The sequence below is a fragment of the Gopherus evgoodei genome, chromosome 8 (genome assembly GCF_007399415.2).
Source record: "Gopherus evgoodei ecotype Sinaloan lineage chromosome 8, rGopEvg1_v1.p, whole genome shotgun sequence".
Taxonomy (NCBI): domain Eukaryota; kingdom Metazoa; phylum Chordata; order Testudines; family Testudinidae; genus Gopherus; species Gopherus evgoodei.
In genome coordinates this window covers 113709556-113732557 of record NC_044329.1, presented here as the reverse complement: position 1 = coordinate 113732557, position 23002 = coordinate 113709556, and the positions used below count along the sequence as shown (strand labels likewise).

Here is a 23002-nt window from a genome sequence, read left to right as displayed (position 1 = left end):
CATAGGTTGCAGAGGGACTCCCGCATCCAGCTGCCTTTCTTGAACCTCAACCAGATGCCTCAACATGTCTATTTGTTCCCTCATAATCCGCAGCATCTCATCCTGCACGTCACGCTCGTGTTCTCTGCATGCTCCCCTGTCCTCCCTGTCCTTGTGCAGGTTGTTGGACAGTGCCAGTGGTTTCCCCAGGAATTGAAATTAGGGGGGGTGTTCGAATTTACGGGGGGGGGTGTCAGGACCAATGAGATAAATAAAAGAGATATGAATAAAGTAAATATTTTGTTAGGATTATGCAAATTTATCATAAGAATAATGCAAGTTACACCAAAACACATAACAGGTCTAGATTTCTAAAAAAATATACATTTTTAAAAAAAGTATTTAATTTAAATTGACTTTTGAAAAGTAAGCCATCATGGGTTAAGAGGGCAGTCCTCTCATGGATCAGTAACTGGTTAAAAGATGGGAAACAAAGGGTTGGAATAAATTATAGGTGTTCAGAATGGAGAGAGATAAATAGTAGTATCCTTGAGGGGTCAGTACTGGGACCAGTACTGTTCAACATATTCATCTGGAAAAATGCGTAAACAGTGAGCTGGCAAAATTTGCACATGATACAGAACTATTCAAGATAGTTAAGTCCCAGGCAGACTGCGAAGAGCTAGAAAGGGATCTCACAAAACTGGGTGACTGGGCAGCAAAATGGCAAATGAAATTCAATGTTGATAAATGCAAAGTAATGCACATAGGAAAGCAATCTCAACTATACATACAAAATGATGGCATCTGAATTAGCTGTTAACACTCATGAAAGAGATCTTGGAGTCATTGTGGATAGTTCTCTGAGAACATCCACTCAATGTGCAGCAGCAGTCACAAAAGTAAACAATGTTGGGAATCATTAAGAAAGGGATAGATAATAAGACGAAAATATCATATTGCCTGTATATAAGTCCATGGTACACCCACAGCTTGAATAGTGTGTGCAGATCTGGTCACCCATCCTAAAAATATATATTTTGGAATTGGAAAAGGTACAGAGATGGGCAGCTAAAATGATCAGGGGTATGAAACAGGAGGACAGATTAAAATGACTGGGAATTTTCAGTTTAGAAAAGAGATGACTAATGGGGATATGACAGAGGTCTACAAAATCTTGACTGGTGCAAAGAATATGAATAAGGAAATTTTATTTAATCCTTCACATAACACAAGAACTAGCAGTCACCCAATGAAATTAATAGGCAGCAGGTTTTAAAAAAACAAAAGGAAGTACTTCTTCACACAATATAAAGTCAACCCAGGGGATTCTTTGCCAGAGGATGCTGTGAAGACCAAAACTATAACAGGATTATAAAAAGAACTAGATAAATTCCTGGAGAATAGGTCCATCTGTGGCTATTAGCCAAGATAGGGACAGATGCAACACCATGCTCTGAGTGTCCCTAGCCTGTTTGCCAGAAGCTGGGAATGGGCAACAGGATGGTCACTTGATGATTACCTGTTCTGTTCATTGCCTCTGGGACACCTGGCCTTGACCACTGTTGTAAGACAGGGTACTGGGCTATATGGACCATTGGTCTGACCCAGTATGACCATTCTTATGTAAAAATTAATTATAATAATAAAAATGTTTAGTACAGAAACTCCCCAACATAATGACCTCCCAAGATAGCAACAATGTGAGATAACAACCTTGGCAAATAATGCATTTTTAAAAACTTGGCCTACTAGGAAACATATTTATATAAGTTTCCATTCCCAGTCACAAATCTAGCATTCTGGAGCAAAGTGACTAATATATAGTCCAACAAACAAATGTTTATTTAACTTTCCCCTCCCCCGCACCCCACTCACCTGTGTTGTCCTTGGTCAGTGGAGAGTACACTCAGAGTTCAGAGGTGCTTTCACATGAGTACACCTTCCAGGTGGGGGACAAGAAGGCACCTTGCTCATTCCTCCAGCTGCTCACTGTTTGCTCTGGCCATAGCTGTTCATTGTGCCACTGTTCACTCCACCGCTCTGTTGCCAATGGCCCTGCGCAGTCACCTTCTGCTGCCACCTGCCACTGTGACTCTGCGAGTTGGTCTCTTGAGGTTCCCCCAGCTCTCAGTGATTTCAGCTGAGCTCTCATTGGGGGAACCTTGCTGCTAGTGCAGTCTGGGCCGTCTCTTCCACAGGAACATTGTCCCCACAGCAGGGCTAAGCACTTAGACGGGATTGTCAGTGATTTCAGCTGCAGTGGTCACTTAACAGAACAAAAGACTCTCTATGGAGCCTAATCAGCTCTGTCTTTAAACAGTGGAGAGGGACAGATCCCCACCCTCTCTCTTGATGCCTTCAGATCATCATAGGCTACAGTTCTGCTGCCCTTTACTCATACAATAATAACAACATTTCATCCCCCCCGCCCCCACATTCAAGTGGTTTGTAACACAATCCCAGCCAAAATCTGTCACTTGGACAACAGAGCTCTGTTTGCTGGATACCTGGGTAGATTAGGTGTGAATGTAAATATAATCTGGCCCCACAGCCCCAGCTCATCACTAGCTGTCAGGGAGAGCTCATTTAGACTTTGCTTACAAATCATCATTTGATATTATTAGGTTGGCCAACATCATGAATGCACTGACATAAAAAAAACAGCTGTATGAGGAAGCTAGTCTATGTTCCTACTTTTCAAATCTAGTGTACTTTTTCAGATGCACATATTTTATCATACACTGTATAAGCTTTTAAGTGTGTATTAATTTTTCAGTTTAAATTCAGATTTCCAAACAATCACTACATTGGTATGTAACTAGCTCACAAAACTGGGGGAAGGGGGGGTTGAAAATTCAGTGGGGTGTACACCCCCCTGGGGGGTCTAGGGAAATAACTGGACAGTGCAATCCTCCATGCACTGAGTTCCACCTTGTCACTCTCAGAGCTGCGCATTAATTCATTGAACATGTCCTCCCAAGTCTTCTGTTTCTGCTTTACAATCGGGAAAGTCTCTGTCCCAGTATGGAGGATGCGCCAACAGACAAGGTTTCAGCTGCAAAGAATACAAAGCACAAGGGTAGCATTGACAGTGCATACATTGTCTCCAGTGCAAGGTTAATTCTTTTTATAAAAGAAACACCCCTCAGTGCATTTCCCTGCAAACCACAACGTAATCACAGTCGCTGGCTACTGCAAGAGTCATTTTGCTGCCCCAGCCATGGTGAGTAAGGCCATGAGGCATGGGTGAGAGGTCTTGTGTTGCAGTTTTTGTGAAGACATCCTTGGGATCACAGGTTGCAACTTCAGAAAAGCCTCCTTTCTCCTAGTGTAAGCAGAGTCAGGATGAGCTCTACCCTGACATCTGGTGGTGAATTATAGGGAGTGTGGAAAGGAATTTCAGGTATTTGCATTGGCACACCCACCTCACCTAGCATAGCCCACAGCAGCCTGGGATGGTTATTTTGACAGCTCTGGGATCCCCAATTTCTTTGCTATTGGGGCAGGAGGAATAAAGTGCTGTCACCCTGATTATGTGAATGAGGAACTATGAGACTGCTTTATGACAGAGATGTCTCAACATCAATTAAGTAGCACTTGCTAGACAAGGGACATGGGTGCCAAAACCCAGTGAAATGAGAGAGTTTGGGGGACTGGTGTGTGTATCTAATGGTATGGGTCCTTTTAGGGGCCTGGAATGCCAATTGCACATCCTCCTCTCTCCACTGTTGAAGAGCAGAGCTAATTTTTATTCCATTAAGAGTCCATCTAGAGGCTGCTGAGCTGAATTCACGTTGGGCCAATGGTGCACCAGCACTGGGACTCCCCTACTACAAGCTGAAATCACTAAAAGAGCTAAGGTCACTGAGTACTGTGTTAACTAGTGGGGGAGCCTAAAGATCTATTGCTAAGTAGCTGGCAGAGTGGAGCAGTTTGCAGCATGCTGGAGCAGCCCATGGAACAGTGAGCGAGCGGAGCGGTTTGTGGGACAGTTGGAGTGGCCCACGGAACAGTGAGCGGAGCGGTTTGCGGGGATGGCTGGAAGAGCGGCACAGCTGGTGGAATGGAGCTGGTCGTGGTGAAGGCTGCAGCACAACTCCATGGAGAGGCGGAGCAGTTGTCCCTGGCCCACGTAAGGTGCCCCTTAACACCCTGTGTGTGCCAACCCCATTTCCACCCAAGCTGGCGGAGGTAAAACTCTGCAGATAAACTTTTGAATTCTGGGATGGCACTGACCAGAGACTTTCAGGTTGTTGGACTTTGGCATGATTGGACTTAAGACCCTAAGGGGGAAAGGACATTGCCAAACATACTTGGAGGTGGGTTTTTTTGCTTATGGTTTGTGTTATAATCCTGTTTGTGGTGTTTCTCCAACGTGATGCCGCATTGTTTCCCTCCTTTATTAAAAGGATTTTGCTGCACTCAGACTCCGTGCCTGTGAGTGAGGAAGTATTGCCTCCTAGAGGCGCCCGGGCGGGGGTGGTAAGTAATTGTCCCAGGTCACTGGCCTGGGGGCTCAAGCCAGTTTTGCTTTGTGTTATTGAAACAAAACCCCTGGATACTGAACTCGGCCCTTGTTGCTGCCAACTCAGAGGGGCAGAAGGGCCCAGGTCACTGGATGGGGGCTCGAGCTGGTTTTGCATTGTGTTATTGAAACGGAATCCCTGGATACTGAACCCAGCCCTTGTTGCTGCCAAGTCAGAGGGGCAGAAGGGTTACACTAATAACCTGGATGGTGCGTGAGGACAGGCACCAGTGTAAAGCCCCCAAATAGTTTGATTGTTACAAAAGCAGCACTGGGTTGGGGGGAAGGGAGACAAACAGGAAGCCGCCCCCGCCCCTTTTTAAATGCCTGGTTGCAATACGCGTTGACCGTTTCCAACCACAGCCAGGGCACACTCAGGAAAGCATGGCTGTATGACCCGGAATTCACCAAGTGGGCGGATTACTTGTTGAGTTGCTTGTGGTTTAAGGGCCAGCATTTAAAACTTCCCCCATTTCCCCTCAGTGACCATATGTGATATCAGTCTCCTGAGGGCAACAAATATGGAAAGGGAGCAGATGCTGCAAGTGGGTCCGGACCTGGTCCTTATGCTGCAATGCTGTGTGCCGCAATGTTACCAGAAGAGTTAATACTGGAGTGGTGTGGGAAAGTGTCATACCATGATGGACAAAATAAGGCAGCCCGTCCCAGAAGCCTTCTGCAAAGGATTGCAGAGTTACCTCCATGAAAACTTCCTAGAGATCTTCATGGAGGATTCCAGGGCCATCCTCATGTACATAAACAGTCTTTCTCAGAAAGCATCCTCTGCATTGCTGGAGTGGCCACCAGTACCCACTACACCTACTCTTTTGTTCAGATTAAACATTAAAAATAATAGCATGTAACCCTTACAGTTTGTTTGGAAATGTGTACTCCCCAGAGGTGCTTTCCCCAGTATCATGCTCTGCCAACAATTGGTCCTGTGAGGGGATGAGCTCCAGGGTTAAAAACAGTTCTTGGCTCTCAGGGAGAATGACTCCTCCGTTCGCCTGCCTCGCATTCTCCTCCTCCTCCCCCTCTTCCTCATCAACAATGTCCTCCTTGTTGTTCCTCAAGGTTGCCCAGGGCTCCTGGGAGGTATAGACTGAGCATTTGGGGGTAGTGGTAGGGTCACCGCTCACATGCAGCATCTCATAGAAGGGGCATGTCTGTGGGGCAGAACCAGAATGACTGTTCACCTCTCTTGTCTTCTGGTACACTTGCAGAAGCTCCTTTATATTCACATGGCACTGCTGCAGTAGCCCTTCGCCTCCATGCCCCGTGCTATTTTGGCATAGATGTCAGCATTTCTTCTGCTGGATCAGAGCTCTACCTGCACAGACTCTTCTCCCTACACAGCAATAACATCCAGCACCTCCTGTGCTGACCAGGCTGGAGCACATTTGTGGCCATTAGTCTCCATAATCGGCTGTGCTGAAGAGTTTTCCACACTGACCAAACAGGAAATGAAAATTGAAAAGTTCCTGGGGCTTTAACAGGAGCATCTATTTCCTGTGTACCTGGCTGACGTGCAGTGGAGTTGAAAGTGCTCTCCAGAGCGATCACAGCAGAGCACTCTGGGACACCTCCTGGAGGCCAGTTCATTCAAATTACACAACGCAGTGTCTATACTATCCCTGTATCAACCAGTGGATGTCAAATCAGCGCTACGCCTCTTGCAGAGGTGGAGTACAGAAGTTGACTTTACAGGCCACTCAGGTTGGCAGAAGGGACTCAGTAGTGTAGACTCATACGTTATTAAATCGACCTAATGCAGCTTATATCAACCTAACATTCTTGTGTTGACCAGGCCTTAGTTTCCTCACAATTCCAAGAGCTCTTTGGGAGCCAAATATTTGGATTTAGGCAGCATCATATCAGGGTCCCTGGATGACCCTCTCTCCTTCACCTGCTCTGTCTTGCCTGTGGCTGCTTCTTGTCTCTTTTCTTTTGCTGAAAGGGATAGTGAGAGGGTCCTTTATAAAGTTGCAGTACCCTTTACCAGGTCACCCTCTTGGTCTGCCACAAAGACCCCTCTCACCTCCTCCCACAGGTAGGTCATCTCTTTGGTTACCAGCTCACCTGGAAGGATAGTTTTCACTAGGCAGTGGCCAACTCATTGCCCAAAGGTGTTTGTATTTAAATAAGGGACCCTCCAGGTTAATGCACCTCCATTGTCCCTGCCCTGGTAGCAAATGGATGATTTTGTATGCACTGTGGCAGTAAATAACCCATCAGTTTCATAAAATCAACAAGAATTCATGTTTTACATAGAAAAATTATCCAGACTGTGTTCTCTAGGGTCATTATAGAATATCCTGACCGAAGGCTCCCACACATTGCACCCGGTCCCAAGTGAAGCCACTGTTGGGAGCACACCAGCCATTCCCGGCAAGACACAGTCCCTGCTCTGAGGACCGTGCGCCGCCCCATTCAACGAGTTCTTTGCTTAGCTCGCGTCAGCCCTCCACTCTGCTCAGATTGGCTGACTCGCCCGCACAGGTGTCTCAAGAGTCCTCTATACCTCACTGGGGGACAAGGCCGAGACAGGCGGCGTCGACACTCCTCCTCGAATTGTGGCTTCAGGAGCAGATCCCGACGCTGTCATTACAGACACTCAGGTTCAAGTGCCTGCTCCGCCAGACACCATGCCCAGAGCTCCCCTTGACAGGCACCTAGGCATTGTAACTACGACTGCTGGGATGACTGCGAAAGCAGCACGTTCAATGAGTACCGCTCCTTGTCATCAAGGTCCAAATCTCGAGGTCAGCACCAACATGACCATGGACGCTCCCACCACTCTTACAACACCACGCAGTCAACAGTGACCTTGGCTTTGGCACCCAGCCGCCCATACCCAAGCTGCACCGCCCCTCAAGAGCGATTTGCACTGCCCGGTACCCAAGCCAGTCAGTGGCAAGTGGCACTGTGGCAAGGGCAATGGTGTCAATGGTCACCGTGGCCACAATTGCCCACCCAGGCAAGACCCCGCTCGGTAGCTGGAGTGTCCCATGCCTATTCAGTGTCCCCCGCCTCCCCCCCATGGCAGAGTCAGAAGTCGACAGGTACCAAGCAGGTGGTACCAGGCCTGGATTCGGTCTTGGGGATCGAACCACTGGCACCTCCCAATGCCCTGGGAGCTGGAACAGCCCCCTCGCCAGCACCAGAGGAGACCATAGCGGCTTCTCCACTCATTCTACAGAAGGACTTTAAGGCTCATCAAGAGCTTCTCAAGCGGGTGGCCTCAAACCTCCACCTCCAGGCTGAGGAGATGGAGGAGCCGTTGGACATCCTTTTCAATGTGCTGTCCTTCTCGGCACCGGGCCGAGTGGCCCTACCTCTCCACCAAGGGGTAGCCAACGTATCGATTGCTCTATGGCAAAACCCAGCTTCCCTGGCACCTATCTTCAAAAAGGTGGAGAGGAAGTACTTTGTCCCGGCTAAAGGACACAAGTACCTGTACTCCTACCCAGCACCCAACTCCTTGGTGGTGGAGTCAGTCAACCACTGGGAATGCCATGGTCAACCCAGGCCCACCCCCAAGGACAAGGACACCAAGAGACTGGATTCTTTTGGCAGGAAGGTTTATTCTTCTGCGAGCTTCCAGCTCAGGGTGGCCAACCACCAAGCCCTCTTGAGCTGCTATGAACTGAAGTTCGAGCCTTTTCTCCCAGAGCAGGACAAAAAGGAGTTCAAGGCTCTGGTTGCCAAAGGGGCAGCGGCAACAAAAGATGCCCTCCAGGCTTCCTCGGACATGGCCGACACGGCGGCCCATTTGATGGCCTTGGCCATATCTATGCATAGGGCATCCTGGCTGCTCCTGTTCGGTCTGTCCGCAGAGTCCCAGTCCTTGATGCAAAACCTTCCCTTCAATGGAAAAGCCCTGTTTGCGGACCAAACCGACGTCCACCTGCATGGGATGAAAGACTCTCGCACCACCCTGCAAACTTTGGGCCTATATGTCCCATCAGCAAAGGACAAACCTAGGCTGCAGACCTCAGCACCTCCTGCTAGGGGCAGATATGAGCCTCTGCCTAAGAGACTGTGGGAGCAGAGATGCAGGTCCCAGCATCAGTCCTACTTGGCCCTGTGACCAGGCCCCTCAAAGGGAAAGAAGCAGGGGACGAGGCACTTTTGACTCTTTGCGGGGGACCACCACGCCTGTTGCCATGGAAGCCCCCCAGTTAATAAACTTTGTGTTCTGCAACCATTTATCTGCATTTTGAGTGCAGTGGTCCCGTATAACATCAGACCAGTGGGTCCTCAGCACTATTTCCAGGGGCTACATTTTGCAGTTCACCTCACCCCCCTACCCTAGGAGGACCTCGGGGAACCGGAACATGCTCCCCCTTCTAATCCGGGAGGTGGTGCGACTCCTCAACCTGGGTGCGGTGGAGAGGGTACCAGTAGAATTCCAGGGTAAGGGGTTTTGCTCTTGGTATTTCCTGATCCCGAAGGTGAAAGGTGGGCTCCATCCTGGACCTGCAGAATCTCAACAGGTTTATGGTCCATTACAAGTTCCGCATGGTATCCCTGACCTCCATCATTCGCTCCCTAGACCCGGGAGATTGGTTCGCATCCCTGGACCTCCAAGATGCATATTTCCACATCCATATTTTCAAGGGTCACAGGAACTTCCTCTGCTTCCTGGTAGGGCGGGACCATTACCAGTTCGTAGGCCTCCCTTTTGGCCTTTCCACAGTTTTTACCAAATGCATGGGAGCGGTGGCAGCCCACCTCCAGAGGAACAAGCTGTAAATTTTCCCTTACCTGGATGATTGGCTCCTCAAGGGCAACTCCCGGTCCAGGTACAAGCCCAGATACAATTCCTGCTGTCCACATGCGCCGGTCTGGGCCTAGTGGTGAACGAGGCCGAGTCCATGTTGGTACCGGTCCAGCGCATACACTTCATAGGGGCTCTGCAAGAGTCCCTAGAGGCCACAGCCTCTCTTCCCCAGGACAGGTTCGAGACACTCAAAAGTCTCATAGCCTCGGTCATGACCTTCCCTGTGACCACGGCAAGAGTGTGTGTTCAAATCCTAGGTCACATGGCAGCATGCACATCCGTGGTGCGGCATGCCAGGCTCAGAATGAGGCCCTTCCAGCTCTGGTTGGCCTCCCAGTATTCCCAGTCCAGGGACAGCCTAGACAAGGTTGTCATGATACCACTCAACGTAGCAGCCACTCTGCAGTGGTGGTCCCTCCCGAGCAACATGCTGAACGGGATTCCGTTCCGAGAAGGCCCTCACTCACTAGACCTGGTGTCGGATGCCTCAGACCTGGGCTCAGGAGCCTATATAGGGAACATTTAAACCCAAGGTAAATGGTCGACCTTGGAATTGTCCTTCCACATAAATGTCAGGGAGCTCAGAGCTGTACACCTGGCACGCATGGCATTCAGTTTTCACCTTGTGGGAAGGCAGTCAGAGTCCTCATGGACAACACAGCTGAAAAGTATTACATCAATAGTTGGGGGCGGGGAGGGGCACACGTTCCTTGGCCCTGTGCTGGGAAGCCCTGGACCTATGGGAGCTTTTGTATAGCCTACGATATCTCCCTGCGGGCCTTCCACCTACCCAGTGCATGCAATGTGTGAGCCGATCACCTCAGCAGGGTGTTTTCCCGCCAGTACGAGTGGTCACTCCAGTGGGAGGTTGCCCGACAGCTCTTCCGAGAGTGGGGAGCTCCCCGGGTTGACCTCTTTGCTACCGCCGAGAACCGACGCTGCCCCTAGTTCTGCTCCAGGGGAGGGGCAGAAAGGGGGGCGATCTCAGACACATTCCTCCTCCGGTGGTCAGGCCAATTGTTCTATGCCTTTCCACCGTTCCCACTGATAGGCAAGGTCCTGCAAAAAGTAAAGGCAGACGGGTCGAGGGTTATCCTCATAGCCCTGGAATGGGCCTGCCAACATTGGTACGGGACCCTCCTGCAACTTCTAGCGGCTCACTCCTCCCATGGAGGCTGCCACTCCACCCGGATCTCCTCTCCCAGGAGAGGGGATGTCTTCTCCACCCCCAACCTGGCCATACTTCACCTGACAGAATGGTTGCTCCAGGGTTAAACGAGGAGGAGGGAAGGTATTTGGAGGATGTCAGACGAATTATGCTGGAGAGCAGGAAGCTGTCCACATGAAGGACGTACCTTGCCAAATGGTCTAGGTTCTGTAGGTGGGCAGAGGAGCGGGGCGCCTCCCCATCATCCGCTTTGCTCCAGCTCATTTACAATTATCCCCTGTCCCTTAGGACCCAAGGACTAGCTCCTGCCACTTTCAGGGTACATTTAGCTGCCATTTCAGCCTTCCACCCTCCGGTGCCGAGTCACTCTTTCTTCTCCCATCAGATGACCTTCCGCTTTTTAGATAGTGCATTCCCATATGCCAGGGCCTGATCCTGCAATGGGATCTGAATCTAGTGCTATCCCACTTAACAGGTCCTCCCTTTGAACCCTTGGCCACGTGTTCCTGGTCCCACCTGTCATGGAAAGGGGCATTCTTGGTGACTATCCCCTCAGCCTGTTGTGTCTCAGAGCTTAGGGCCTTGACTGCAGAACCCCCATATATGGTGTTCCACAGGAATACAGTCCAGCTTTGCCCACACCCTGCATTTCTCCCGAAGATGGTCTCCGCCTTCCATATGGATCAGGACATTTTCCTTCCAGTACTCTGTCCTCCAATGAGGAATGCCGCCTACACATGCTAGATGTACATAGGTCACTGACCTTTTACCTGGACCGAACCAGGCCTTCAGGAAATCCTCGCAGCTGTTCATTGCATTGGCCGAGCATATGAGGGGGCAACCAGTTTCCACCCAGTGCCTTTCCCACTGGATCACCTCTTGCATACATGTGTTACGACTTGGCAGGGGTTCCCCTGCTGCCTATCGTGAAGGCACATTCTACGACAGCTCAAGCCTCGGCTGCCTATGTAGCCCACGTCCCTATCTATGACACATGTAGGCTGCGACGTGGTCCTCTATCCACACTTTTTCCTCGCACTATGCAATAATCTCCCAAGCAAGGGATGATGCCAGTTTTGGTAGGGCGGTGCTGCATCCCCAAAACCCTTAAACTCCTACCCACAGCCATCAGATGTAGCTTGGAGTCACCTACTGGTGCATACACATGAGCAATCACATGAAGAAGAAAGGACAGTTACCTGTTCCGTAACTGGTATTCTTCGAGATGTGTTGCTCAGGTGTATTCCACATCCTGCCCTCCTTCCCCTCTGTTGGAGTTGTCCAGCAAGAAGGAACTGGGGGGGGGAGGGGAGTATGCAACTCCCCTTATAGCGTACTATAGAGGCGCCACTCTAGGAGTTGCAGCGGTGCTCCGCCCTCCCCCCCTCCCCCACAGGTACTGCTAAGGGAAAAACTTCCGGCACCGGTGCACGTGGCGAGCGCACACACACCTACTGTGGAATATAACTGAGCAACACATCTCAAAGAACACCAGTTACAGAACAGGAAACGGTCCTTTTTGTGACCCCTGCAAACACCAGAGCAACCCTCTTTCCCAACTGAACAGGCAGAGACATCTCCTGTTCCCTATCTACCTGTTGTTCAGCATGCGATCTGCTGGGCTGCATGCCAGGAGGCCCCAACCACCTGCTGTTCTCTCCCAAGAGGGGGCTGAGCAGGCAGGCTGCCCAAAGGAGCCATTTGCAGCAAAGGAGAAAAGGGCATGCTGGGAATGGCTCAGTGTCTCTGGGTCTGGCTTTGCTTCCTGACTATCACAGCACTCCCAGATTGACCCCAGAGCACTACGTAAAGGGCCAGTCCTGAAGGTGTCAAATGTCTTCTGCTCAACCAGCAATTTAAGAGTTACCATATTAAATGCCATGTTAGTCACTATTTGTTTATCCTAAACTATTTGTTTATTGGTAATCCTGCTTGGCTCTGCCAGCTCAGCCAGAAGCCTTGTTCCACCTGTTCACCACTCCCCACAGCGTGTCACTTGAGCCAGGGAGGAAATGTGAAATGAGACATCCTGCTCTGAGTGGGGAGGGCAACACTCAGGCACCACAGTTACAGCCCTGGAATCTCTTCCAGGACAACAGGTTGTATCAGACCCCACCCTGCTGGGGAATGTACCTGTCACCGTCCAGGTGAAAGGGTTGTGCTTGCTGCAGCCTATCAGAAGAAGGTAGCTGGCTGAACAGGCCAAGGAAGGAGAGCTGGAAGTTACACCTGTTGCCTGGCAGGCCGTTGCTGTTGGAAGAGAAGAGGCCAAATTTTACCCTTGGGCCATATCCCAGGACCTGCCTTGTCAGCCTGATTCCAATGGAAGGAGAGTGTGGTGCAACCTCAGCTGCCAGCTGGGAACTCAGGCAAAGGTGGAGAGGTGCCTGAAGTTGGTGATTACTTGTCATCTGTGGGTGAGTAAAACCTGTAACTGCATGTGTCACGCTCTCTCACACAGTTCATAATCATCCGCAATTGGGGGTGGGGTGGGGCTGTGGGCTGCTTCGTGAAAGCTAGCCAAACTGATCCTGTGGTCTGCCCCTCTCACACACATAGACTGTTCTAGGCATAGGCAAGATAGGCAGCTGCCTCGTGCAGTACAGGGGCCTGGTGCGGCAGATTCACAGCAAGCTGGGTGTGATCTATTCTGTGCTCACCTGCTGCGGTGCAGTCTAATTTCCTGTGCTCACCCTTAATGCACTTTGCCGTAGGTTGCTCTGAACCAGGACTAGATCAAAGTACATTAATGAATAGTTAATGCACATCAGCAGGGTGTGCGCAGCAGCCTCAATAGGGAACATGTGGCTGGACGGTCCAGCTTAGCACAGGCAGCCCCAGAGTAGGGGAGTCCACAGCCCGGCCCAGCCCACGGTAGCCTCCCTCTGGAATAACTGAACGATGAGGGACCCAGAAGGGCCCCCCAAGCTGGGTGGTAACCAGGTAAGTGGCATTTCCTTGCTGCCCCCCAGCCCCTGACCTAGCCCTTCTTCCCCTCTCAGCTCCCCTTGTGTTCTTCCCACACCCCATCTGTGCACCTGCCTCCCATTCCCCCATGTCCTAACACCCCTGCCCTAATCTGCCTGCTCCCCCCCACATCTCTGCCTGTGTCCTAACCCAGCTACTACCTGGGGAACTGAGGCCTGAACCCCCACCCCATCTGTCCCCTGCACCCTGGTCTCTCCCCAGGTCCTTGTCCCCAGTTCCACCCCTGTGCAGACTCCAGTCCCACTGTATTATTTCCCTCACACACACACTCCATTCTTCCAATCTTAGATTCATAGCATCCAGGCTGACAGGGACCACTGTGATCAGTCTGACCTCCTGTATAGCAGAGGTCAGAGAATGTCCCCAAAATAATCCCTAGAGCAGATTTTTTTAGAAAAACATACATGTGGTGCATGGCTTTCTCACCTCCTTCCCCCACAGCTTCATGTTGGGGACCAACCCCTGGCCTAGACACCCAGAGGGGTTCACTTGAGATGGGGGAGGGGAGATAGAGCCCCATGGCACAGGTCAAATGGTGTGCCTGGGGATAGAGCCCCCCCAGTGCCGGGGCTGGGCAGGACTGCTGTCTCCTCGGGATGGGGGACTCCACTGGGAGAGGTGTCATCCTTCCAGGGACATCTGATTATGGAGGAGCATGCTGATATATTTGCTGCACTGTCATGACAAAAGGGGGACTGACCAATATGAGAGGGAGCACTGGATGAGATCGCTTTTGTCCCATGGAGTGTTGCATTTGACCTGTGGGTGCTATTTTAAAGAAGCTGCTTAGATTCCCATATACCCTTTCCAGGTCTGGGGAGGGGTCACTAACCCACCCAGGCCAGGGCTGTAGCCATGTTCAGTATAACAGTTCAAGCCAGTCTATGGCCAATCAAATTCAAATTTTTCTTTAACCTGAAGGGCTTCACTCTTCCCCCTCACCCCCTGACACCCCCCAGACATCCACGTATGGGGGATTTACCCCCTTACAGGGCTGAACCAAATATGTTACAAACCCAGCACCTATGGTCAGGGACTCCAGAATAGATGTGGGGAGGGCAAGGGGCGATGGGCCTGGCCCATCCACTTTCCATCATGGGCCTCACCCCTGCCCTTCTTCTTCCCTCCAAGGATCCATCTCCTGGCCAGGCCAGCAGCTAGAGCCTGGCCGGGAGCCCCAGCAGCTTTGGGGAGCTGTGGACCCTCCACCTGCACTGGGCAAGGGGCCCAGGAGTCAAGGACATGGGCAGGGCCTGCTGCTTTCACCCCCCCCTTCCTCCCCGGGAGGTGGAGGGTCTGGGGCTACCTGGTCCACTCCAGCTTCCAGCTTGGTCCAGGACAGAGCCTCAAGGGGAAGAGGAGGGGCAGGGCTAGGGCCACACCAGGGCCCCTGGGTCCCTCCCTTTTAGAAAGGCTCTTCGGCCCCTGCCTGTGGTAAGGAATTCGTGCAGGGTGTACACCCTGCATGCCCACAATAAAAGGTCATTAGTGTGCTTTGATCTAGGCCCATTTCATGTAGACTGTTTATGGTCAATTCGTCTCTCTTAAATTATGGCTGTAGGGGGCCTCCACATACTGAAGTTCTGCCTAGGACAGCCAACTGTCTGGAGCAGCCACTGCCCTGCCTCACCCTTTTCTGCCAGGCATTTCAGCTTCAAGTTGTTCTTGTTGCTTCACAGGCCTCATTCAGCAAGATCTGCACTGGAATAGGTGCTCTGGCATCATGATGGTGGGGCCTGTTAAGCACGTAGCAGAACAATCAGGAACCTTTTTGATTAAGTGAAACAAACCTGATCTACTTGGCTGTAGAAGGCTGCCACATACTGAGCCCCATAACCATGAGCCCTCTACTCTAAGCCTCCTCCTCCCCAGGCATGATCAAGCCACAAAGTGTGTGTATGTGTGGCCCGGGGGTGTCATGACTGCCATCCCCATATGTGCTGTGCCCAGACGTGACCAAGAAGGAAAAATGTTATGGGGGGGAGGGGGCGGGATTTGTCTGGAGGCGGGGGGAGGCATATTTAAGGACTTATACCAGGATGACTGGAAGCTTAAAAATAACTGGTGCAACTTCCTGCAGGTTAGAAAATGTTAAGATGTTGCAAAACAGGAATTTTATGCAACAAATTCCTCTGGGATTCTGAGCTAGAATAACTATGCATCCCTACACTCAACATACTCCTATATTCTCTATCAGGCACATAAAAGTACAAAACAGGCCAAAAGCCAACAGCAGCATTGGAAACAATCCTATAACCTAGTAGTCTCTCTCCTCCGGTACATGGGGTTAGGGAGGGGTGGCGAGAGCCTTTGAGTCTCCTGGGTTGACCTGATGCCATACAACAGGAGAGTGTGTGGAAGTATTTCAACAACTGAGCCATCTGTGGCATCTGAGCTGAAATCTCTTTTACTCTGTGGGATCTGGGCCCGTTTCTTCCTGTCCCATGTACAACAGCCAGAAACACTGAAGTCAAAGTCTTCACTCAAACACAAGTTTTTGGGCTCAATACAAGAAGGGGGAGGTGACATTTAATGGCCTGTGAGAAGAGGATAGACTAGATTGTCTAATGGTTCCTTCTGGCCTTAAAATCTATGACTTTATGAAAAGAGTCTGTGTCCCTATTTATTCCATGCTAGTTCTCGGGGAAGGGGGGAATTGCTGCAGAGAGAAAGCACTTTTCAGCACTTCCAGTCTGCTGTGGAAAGAAGCTGCCCTCCTGTATGGAGGTGTGGAGATTCACATCCCTGCCATTCCCTTGGGCCCAAGCAGACTATTCTGATGTGATGAGTGAGACAACAAAGGAGAAAAATAAAATGTAAAGAGTTAAACTCCTGCAGTCCAAAGGCCTTGTGGAAGCTGTATGAAAGTGTAATGGTGAGACAGCATAGCTCTGTGCTTAGAGCACAAAGTGAGGAGCAAAGGGTGCTGTGATACAGAGGTGGCCATGCAGTTATGGTGCTGGTGTAGCTGGGCTCTATGAGGCTGTATGTTAGAATAATACTGAACCTGAAAGGGGGCTCTCAGACAGAAGCCTAGAGCTCACCCCTAACCCTGCACAGCTCAGCCCCCATCTAAACTAACCAGCTCAGAAATGTCCCCTGGAGTCAGACAGGTCCTTGCAGGGCTGAGTGCATTTACTTTGCAGGGTGCATGCATCCCACCACCACACAACACACACTGTATAGAGGTAGGCAGCATGCAATGCCTTGTCTGTTGCTGTGTTTGTGAATAGCAGAGCTGGTCCCAGACAGACACAGCTGCTTCTCTGGCCACTAACTGGAGGCTTGTAATTATTTTGAATACAGCCACAGACTGTGAGTTTGATCAAGAATCCTGCACGCCTCCAGACCAAGCAAAAATTCTCAGACAAGGAATTTCTGTGATCTGGATCCAGTCACTCACAGGAGAGTCCAAACTCCACAGACGCAGCAGGGGCTTATAACAGAGCAAAGATCATGCAATGCAACTAGCTACATGCCTGTGAGAAGAATAAAGCTCAGAAGCTGCCCTGCCATGTGACCAGCTGGTAGAGAGCCTTGAACAATGGCTGTTGTGCTTATGGCTTTAACAGTGATCTCATGCTCCATCAGAGTCAGGGCCAGAGCTTGGAAGAGTTTGCCCTGACACTGTCAGGCAGTGTCTGGCTCCAGCCCCCCCGCCCTGCCCACCTGGCCTAGCTGAAGAGAAGCCTCATGTAGCCATTGTTTAGAATGTCAAGGAAATCACTTCTTGCATCCAGACTGGCGCAGCCCACCCACCCATCTTCTGGTACGAGTCTAGGATGGTAAGGGGCTAATAGAGTGTACATAAAGCCCAAGCTAAGGGGGGAGAATGAGGCACACTGGTGGGGGGGGGGGGCTACACAGAGCCCCTGGCATGCAGGTGGGGGTAGGGAAGGAGGATTGTAGAGAGGCCCTGACGTAGAAGGGGATAGCAGGGTAGCACACTGAGACTTTATGGAGAGATGCCAGGAGCCTCTACTGTGTGCAGTGAGCACTGCCTGCAGACGCGACAATGTGCTCAGCCCTCTGTTCTGTAAGGGTCCCCAGACTGGGACTGGATCCTTCAATTGTATTTGAGACTGAAAATAGGAGCCAATGGAACACACACAGCACCAAGATAATATGCTCTTAGTGCTGTTTGTATAACAGGCAGAGTGAGATGCTCCCTTGCTGCTTTATAGCTTAGGCTTGATTCGTTTCTATATGGCCTTCCCCAGAGTCCCAGACAGATACAGCTAACTGGACACACCCCAGTGCCAGGGCCCAGGGGCATGGTGGTCCATGGACCTTTCACAGCTGGTAAAGAGGTTGAGTGGAAGGAGAATTTGTAATTGGGAATGAAGGCTGGGCTTATGAGTAAGTTTCCCAGTCTAGATCCCTGTAGTTGTAGGTTTGGGTCGTGCCTCTGACATAAATTCCCTGTGTGACTGGGAGATATCACAAGCATCTCAGGTTTCAGTTCCCTACCTGTAAAATGGGGCTAATAATGCCCAGCCTTACAGGAGTTGTGAGGGTGTAGCCATCACTGTCTCTGAGGTGTTTAGATACCATGGGCCAGCGTCCCTGTGTCAATTAAGTAGGAAAGAAGGGGCCAGCTGGGAGCCCAGTTATGGTTTCCTAATGTTCTGGGTGGTCCCCTGGGGCTGCACTAACTTGTGTAAATGGAACTTGAACATGGGTCCCAAGCTGTTATCCACAACTGAGCATAGCCATAGCCATAGCATAATACCTACCTGGCACCCCCTCCCTCCATGGCTCTAGCATGCCCCTCTGTTTCCCAGCATACCTCCTACAGCGGGTAGCATAGGCGCACCCCATGCTAGTTTTACACCCATTGAGGCCTCTCACATGCTGGGAATCTGCTGATGGAGCAATGCAAGTGGTTTCTGCTTGCAGTGCAAAGACTCTGCTCAATAGCTAAGCAGGGGCAGGGAGACACAGATGTCTCTAGCCAGAGACAGTGAGGTGTCAGGGAAGGGCAAGACAGGAAGGCACTGGGGGCTTGTTTGCATAGGCAAGGCCAGAAGATTACGTAGCTTCCCCTCTGCACCCCACATGCTTTAAGTGTGTGTTCGAGTAGGCGGGTGCGCATGCAGAATCCCTGAGTCTTAGCCCTCAGGCGCACATTGAATACCTGTCTATCAGGTAGAGGGAGCTCTAGCTAAAGAAACTGCAGGGGCAGGAGGCATGGACCCATGAGCAATAACCGTAAATTTTATGTGGTGCAGTCTCTGAGGGAATATGAGAGCCTTTACTGTCATCCTGGGTGGGAATCCAGGCTGGGCTGATGGCCTGAGACAATGATCCAAGGGACATGTGTTGGTGGCTCAGTCCAGGGACTGGGGTGACGGGAAGCACAGCCAATTCAGCAGTTACTAGTCATTGTTTCATTTTTCCTCCATTGCTTGGGACTAGACTGTAAGAGTTAAGCCCAGGACCCAACCCTTTGCTGACAGGCTGGGCTGGAGAGCCAGTTGGTGACAAGAGGCAGCTGCTGATGAGGGAACATGTGAGGCTGGGGCAGTGAATGGGGCTTTATCACACTATGGGGCCTGCCTCTGTCTGTGCTGCCAGTGCCCAGCTGCAGTCACAGTCCTGCTGAGGAATGCACAGGGACACTTGCGCAGTCTGTGGGCTCAGCAGCCCTGCAGCCCTTGAGTCTGGAGAGACAGAAGACCCACAGCAGCAGTATCACCCCTGAGACAGGCTTCACTGAACCGGGATGCCCAGATGCACCAGTGAGTGGAGCCTCAGCATGGGTTGGGAGGTGGCAGGGCGGGGGGGAGGTCCCCTGGCCTCTGCCATAGGGCGTGGGTTTCAGTGAGGAAGGTCTCTGACCCCAGCCCTGGGAGACTGGGGTGGGGGGTGGGGTTATTTGGGAGCAGGGGCTTTGTTCAATTACACTTTGTTCTTTTCTGGCCTTTTTCAGATGAAATAACTAGGACAAGGAGGGGCTGGAGGACTCAGTACCAGCCACTCCCCATGACACTCTGGAGGTGCGTCAGCTCACCGCACTGGACACTGCAGATCAAGCTCTGTTATCCTGCCCCTCAGCCATAGTCCTTCCTGGTGCATCCTCTGGCGTTCAGCCCAAAACTCTCTAGGGGATGCAGTGATGGGCACCCCTGCTGTACTGGAGCTCTGACATTCAGTGGCCACAGGGCATCAGAGGGCAAGAACACAAGCTGCCTGCCTCCCAAGGAAATGCCACAGCCTTCACAGCTGCTGTGGCTTTGACCACCCCAGCCAGGGAGCTGGTGCCATCTGTGTGATCATCGCAGCACCCAGCCTAGAGGCCCCTCAGGCACCCACTATGCCCGAGCTGGAGCAGCTCAGTGTGCCCAGGCCCCCTGCGGAAGCTGGCCGTATTCAGAGGAACATCCTTGAGGAGCATGTTGAGCTATGGTGGTTCAAGGACCCTAAGAAATCCATCTTGTGCTATGGGGTGGCCGTGGTGCTAATTCTGGCCTGCGGGACAGGGGGCATCATCCTCCTCTATAGCACCAGCAGCCGGTCCGGGGAGTGGCGGCTGGCTGTGGGCACCACGCTCTGCCTCCTGGCCTTGCTGGTGCTCCTGAAGCAGCTGCTGAGCTCTGCTATCCAGGACATGAACTGCATCCGGAGCCGGAACCAGATTGAACTGCTGAAGAGTGGTGGCTTTTCGGACTGTGTGGTGCTGCTGCTCAGTGCCCTGGTGCTGCTGGTGTGTGGCGTGGTCCTCACTGTCCTCTCCACCACGACCATGCAACTCAGCGCCTCACGGCCTCTGGCCAGCATGTTCACCAGTGGAGTCATCCTCATGACTGCTGGTGCTGTCATTCTGCTCTGCCTGCTGCTTTACGTGCTCAGCATCTCCTGCTGCTCAGATGCTCCCAGGAGCCTGGACACAGGTGACATTAGCATCTTCACCATCTCCAGCCGGCTCTCTGTGAACCGCCGGCTCGCCACCACCTCCAGCATGGCCAACTTGATATAAGGCCTGGGCAGGGCTAACATGCCCTTCAGTATGACAAATGTGTACTGATCCTGGGGCAGGATAAGGCCATGCCTGCCACCCCTTCAGCATGGTCAAGCTAATCTTAATCTGGGGAAGAGCTGAAATTTGAGTTGTGCTGTGACCCAACTGCAGTTATCACTGAAATGGCCTGGCATTTGCACTTTACTCAGGCCAGTAGGCCTGAACCCTGGCAAAGACAAGGCGGTTCCTGGATTGATTTGATTTAACTGGAACTTTATAAGTAGGGCACTGGCATTTTATTTTTTTACCTCAGCAAAGTCTCCTGTGGCATTTACTGTCCATCCCTCTGACACACCAGGGTCCGTGCTCTGAAGGACGAAGATGAAGGTGAGCATGTCCTGGTCCTATTGGAAGCCCTTGCTGCTCTGAGGAGATCCTGAAGTGTTTGGCACTAAAATAGTCTGTTTCTCACGTAAGAGTCTTGCAATCTACTGGCTGGCAGGGCTATGACTATATGGTGGAGGAGTCTCCTATAGCTCTGGGGTAGAGCTGCTCCTTGGGGATCCAAGTCCTAGGATTGTTTTCTAACAAGCTGTGCCACTGTGAGCCTGTGCATGTGTCCCTGAGACGCCAAGCCTGCTATGGTGACCTGTGCCAAGCTTCTCTCCAGCAGCGCAGCATGGAGCCATGTCCCCACCGCCAGAAAGGCGAGCAGCCTGCTGTGAGCGTTGATATCTGACAAAGAAGGGGACGTGGGCTGAAGCACCTTGTGGCCTGCTGGGTATGAGTGCAGAGCTGTGTGCATGTGCATATCCATATGCGTGACTGTGTGAAAAATCGGGATGGGGTCAGGGGGGAATACATGCCTATATAAGAAAAAGCCTAAAGAATCGGGACTGTTCCTCTACAGTCGGGACATCTGGTCACCCTACTGTGGGGAGCTGGCATGGGGAGGGATAGTGTATGTAGATAGCAGTGCAGATGGGGTGGATACATCGATGTGAGTGGCACAGATGAGTGCAAGTGCTGGATATGTGCAAAAATGCATCTGTATGTGTGATGTCTTTTTGTGTTTGAGGCCTGCAAATTAACTGGCATGCAAATTATAGCTGTGTAGTAAGCACATGCCCTGACATGTATGGCTTGATTACAGTGAGCATATATGTGCAGCCCTTAATCAGGGCCCTCCCTCCCCCAGCCATTCCTTAAACTAGACAGATTTAGCTGTTTCAATCGCTTCCCCAAACCTGTCCCCTCTACCCCTGATCACTGATGCTCTTCCTTGAAATCTCTTCAATTTGCAGGTACTCTTTGGGGGCTTGTGGTTACTGGAACGGAGCGCAGTATTTCAGGATCAATTGTACCAGAGCTGTATACAGGAGAACTATTCCCGGTGCACTCTGGCATAATACTTCTGGGTGCAACCCCAAACCATGCTGGCTGATAATGCCACGAGATCATAGTGAAAACTCCTGTATGACCTGATCTGTTGTCACACTCGGTCTCTCCCAGCTTACTCCCTGCCATTGAACTACTCTGTGATGTTCTGCCAGATTAATTACTTGCATGTATCCAGGCAAACTCTCATTTTGTTAGTCTCTGCCTGGGTCTAAGTGCTGTAGGTCCCTCTCTGTCATTTCTCCAGCCTGTCTGGGTCTTGCAGCTCCGATCAGGTTAGGATCATCTGCACCTTTTATTAAGATGTTGTTTCCGCCCTCTTCTTAGACACTAATTAAGACAAGACCTAAAACCCACCCTTTGCAGGATCCCACCAGATATGGGGTGGGCAAACTTTTTTGCCCAAGGGCTACATCAGGGTTGCGCAACTGTATGGAGGGCCGGGTAGGGAAGGCTGTGCCTTCCCAAACAGCCTGGCCCCCATCCCCTATCTGCCCCCTCCCACTTCCCACCTCCTGACTACTCCCCTCAGAATCCCTGCCCCAGCCAACCCCCCTGCCCAGCTCCTTGTCCCCTGACCTCCCCCTATCCAACCCCCCCCGTTCCCTGACTGCCCCAACCCCTATCCACCTCCCTGACCCCCACGCCTATCCAACCCCATTCCCTGTCCCCTAACTGCCCCCCCACAACCCCAGACCCATCCAACCTCCCCTGCTCCCTGTCCCCTGATTGCCCCCTTGGGACCCCACCCCCTATCTAACCTCCCCATCCTCTGACTGCCCTGCCCCCTAGCCACACGTCCCGCCTCCTGACAGGCTCCCAGGGACTCCCACGCCTATCCAACCCTCCCCCACCGTTCCCTGTCCTCTGACCGCCTGCCCAGAACCTCTGCCCTGTCCTACTGCCCCCTGCTCTGTGACTGCCCCCCGCTCCCCATCACCTTACCATGCCGCTCAGAGCAGCAGGAGCTTGCAGCCCTGCCATCGCGCTGCCCAGCAGGAGTGGTGTGCCAGAGCACTGGCACGGCATGGAGAGCTGAGACTGCGGGGGAGCTAGCCCTCCCCGGCTGGGAGTTCAAGGGCTGGCAGGACGGTCCCGCGGGCCGGATGTGGCCTGTGGGCTGTAGTTTTCCCACCTCTGCACCAGATGCTGCCTTTCTTTCATCCACCAGTGTTCATCTGTCAAAGAAAGCAAGCC

At 51.7% G+C, this 23002-nt stretch overlaps 1 protein-coding gene across 2 annotated transcripts; it reads left to right on the top strand.

The window, feature by feature from the left end:
• The first annotated feature begins 12625 nt into the window (after window positions 1-12625).
• On the top strand, window positions 12626-22289 carry TMEM125 (transmembrane protein 125). 2 transcript variants are annotated; one of them, XM_030573905.1, is made up of 2 exons: window positions 12626-12875; window positions 19379-22289. In XM_030573905.1, the coding sequence occupies exon 2, from the start codon at window positions 19763-19765 to the stop codon at window positions 20423-20425; it is 663 nt and encodes a 220-aa protein (XP_030429765.1). In that variant the 5' UTR covers window positions 12626-12875; window positions 19379-19762; the 3' UTR covers window positions 20426-22289. The 2 variants fall into 2 exon arrangements, with proteins under 2 accessions (XP_030429765.1, XP_030429764.1); XM_030573904.1 differs by lacking the exon at window positions 12626-12875 and adding an exon at window positions 19037-19187.
• The last annotated feature ends 713 nt before the right edge of the window (window positions 22290-23002 follow it).

Coding starts and splice junctions, on each gene's coding strand:
- TMEM125 (XM_030573905.1), top strand. CDS start 19,763: ATGCCCGAGCTGGAGCAGCTCAGTGTGCCCAGGCCCCCTGCGGAAGCT.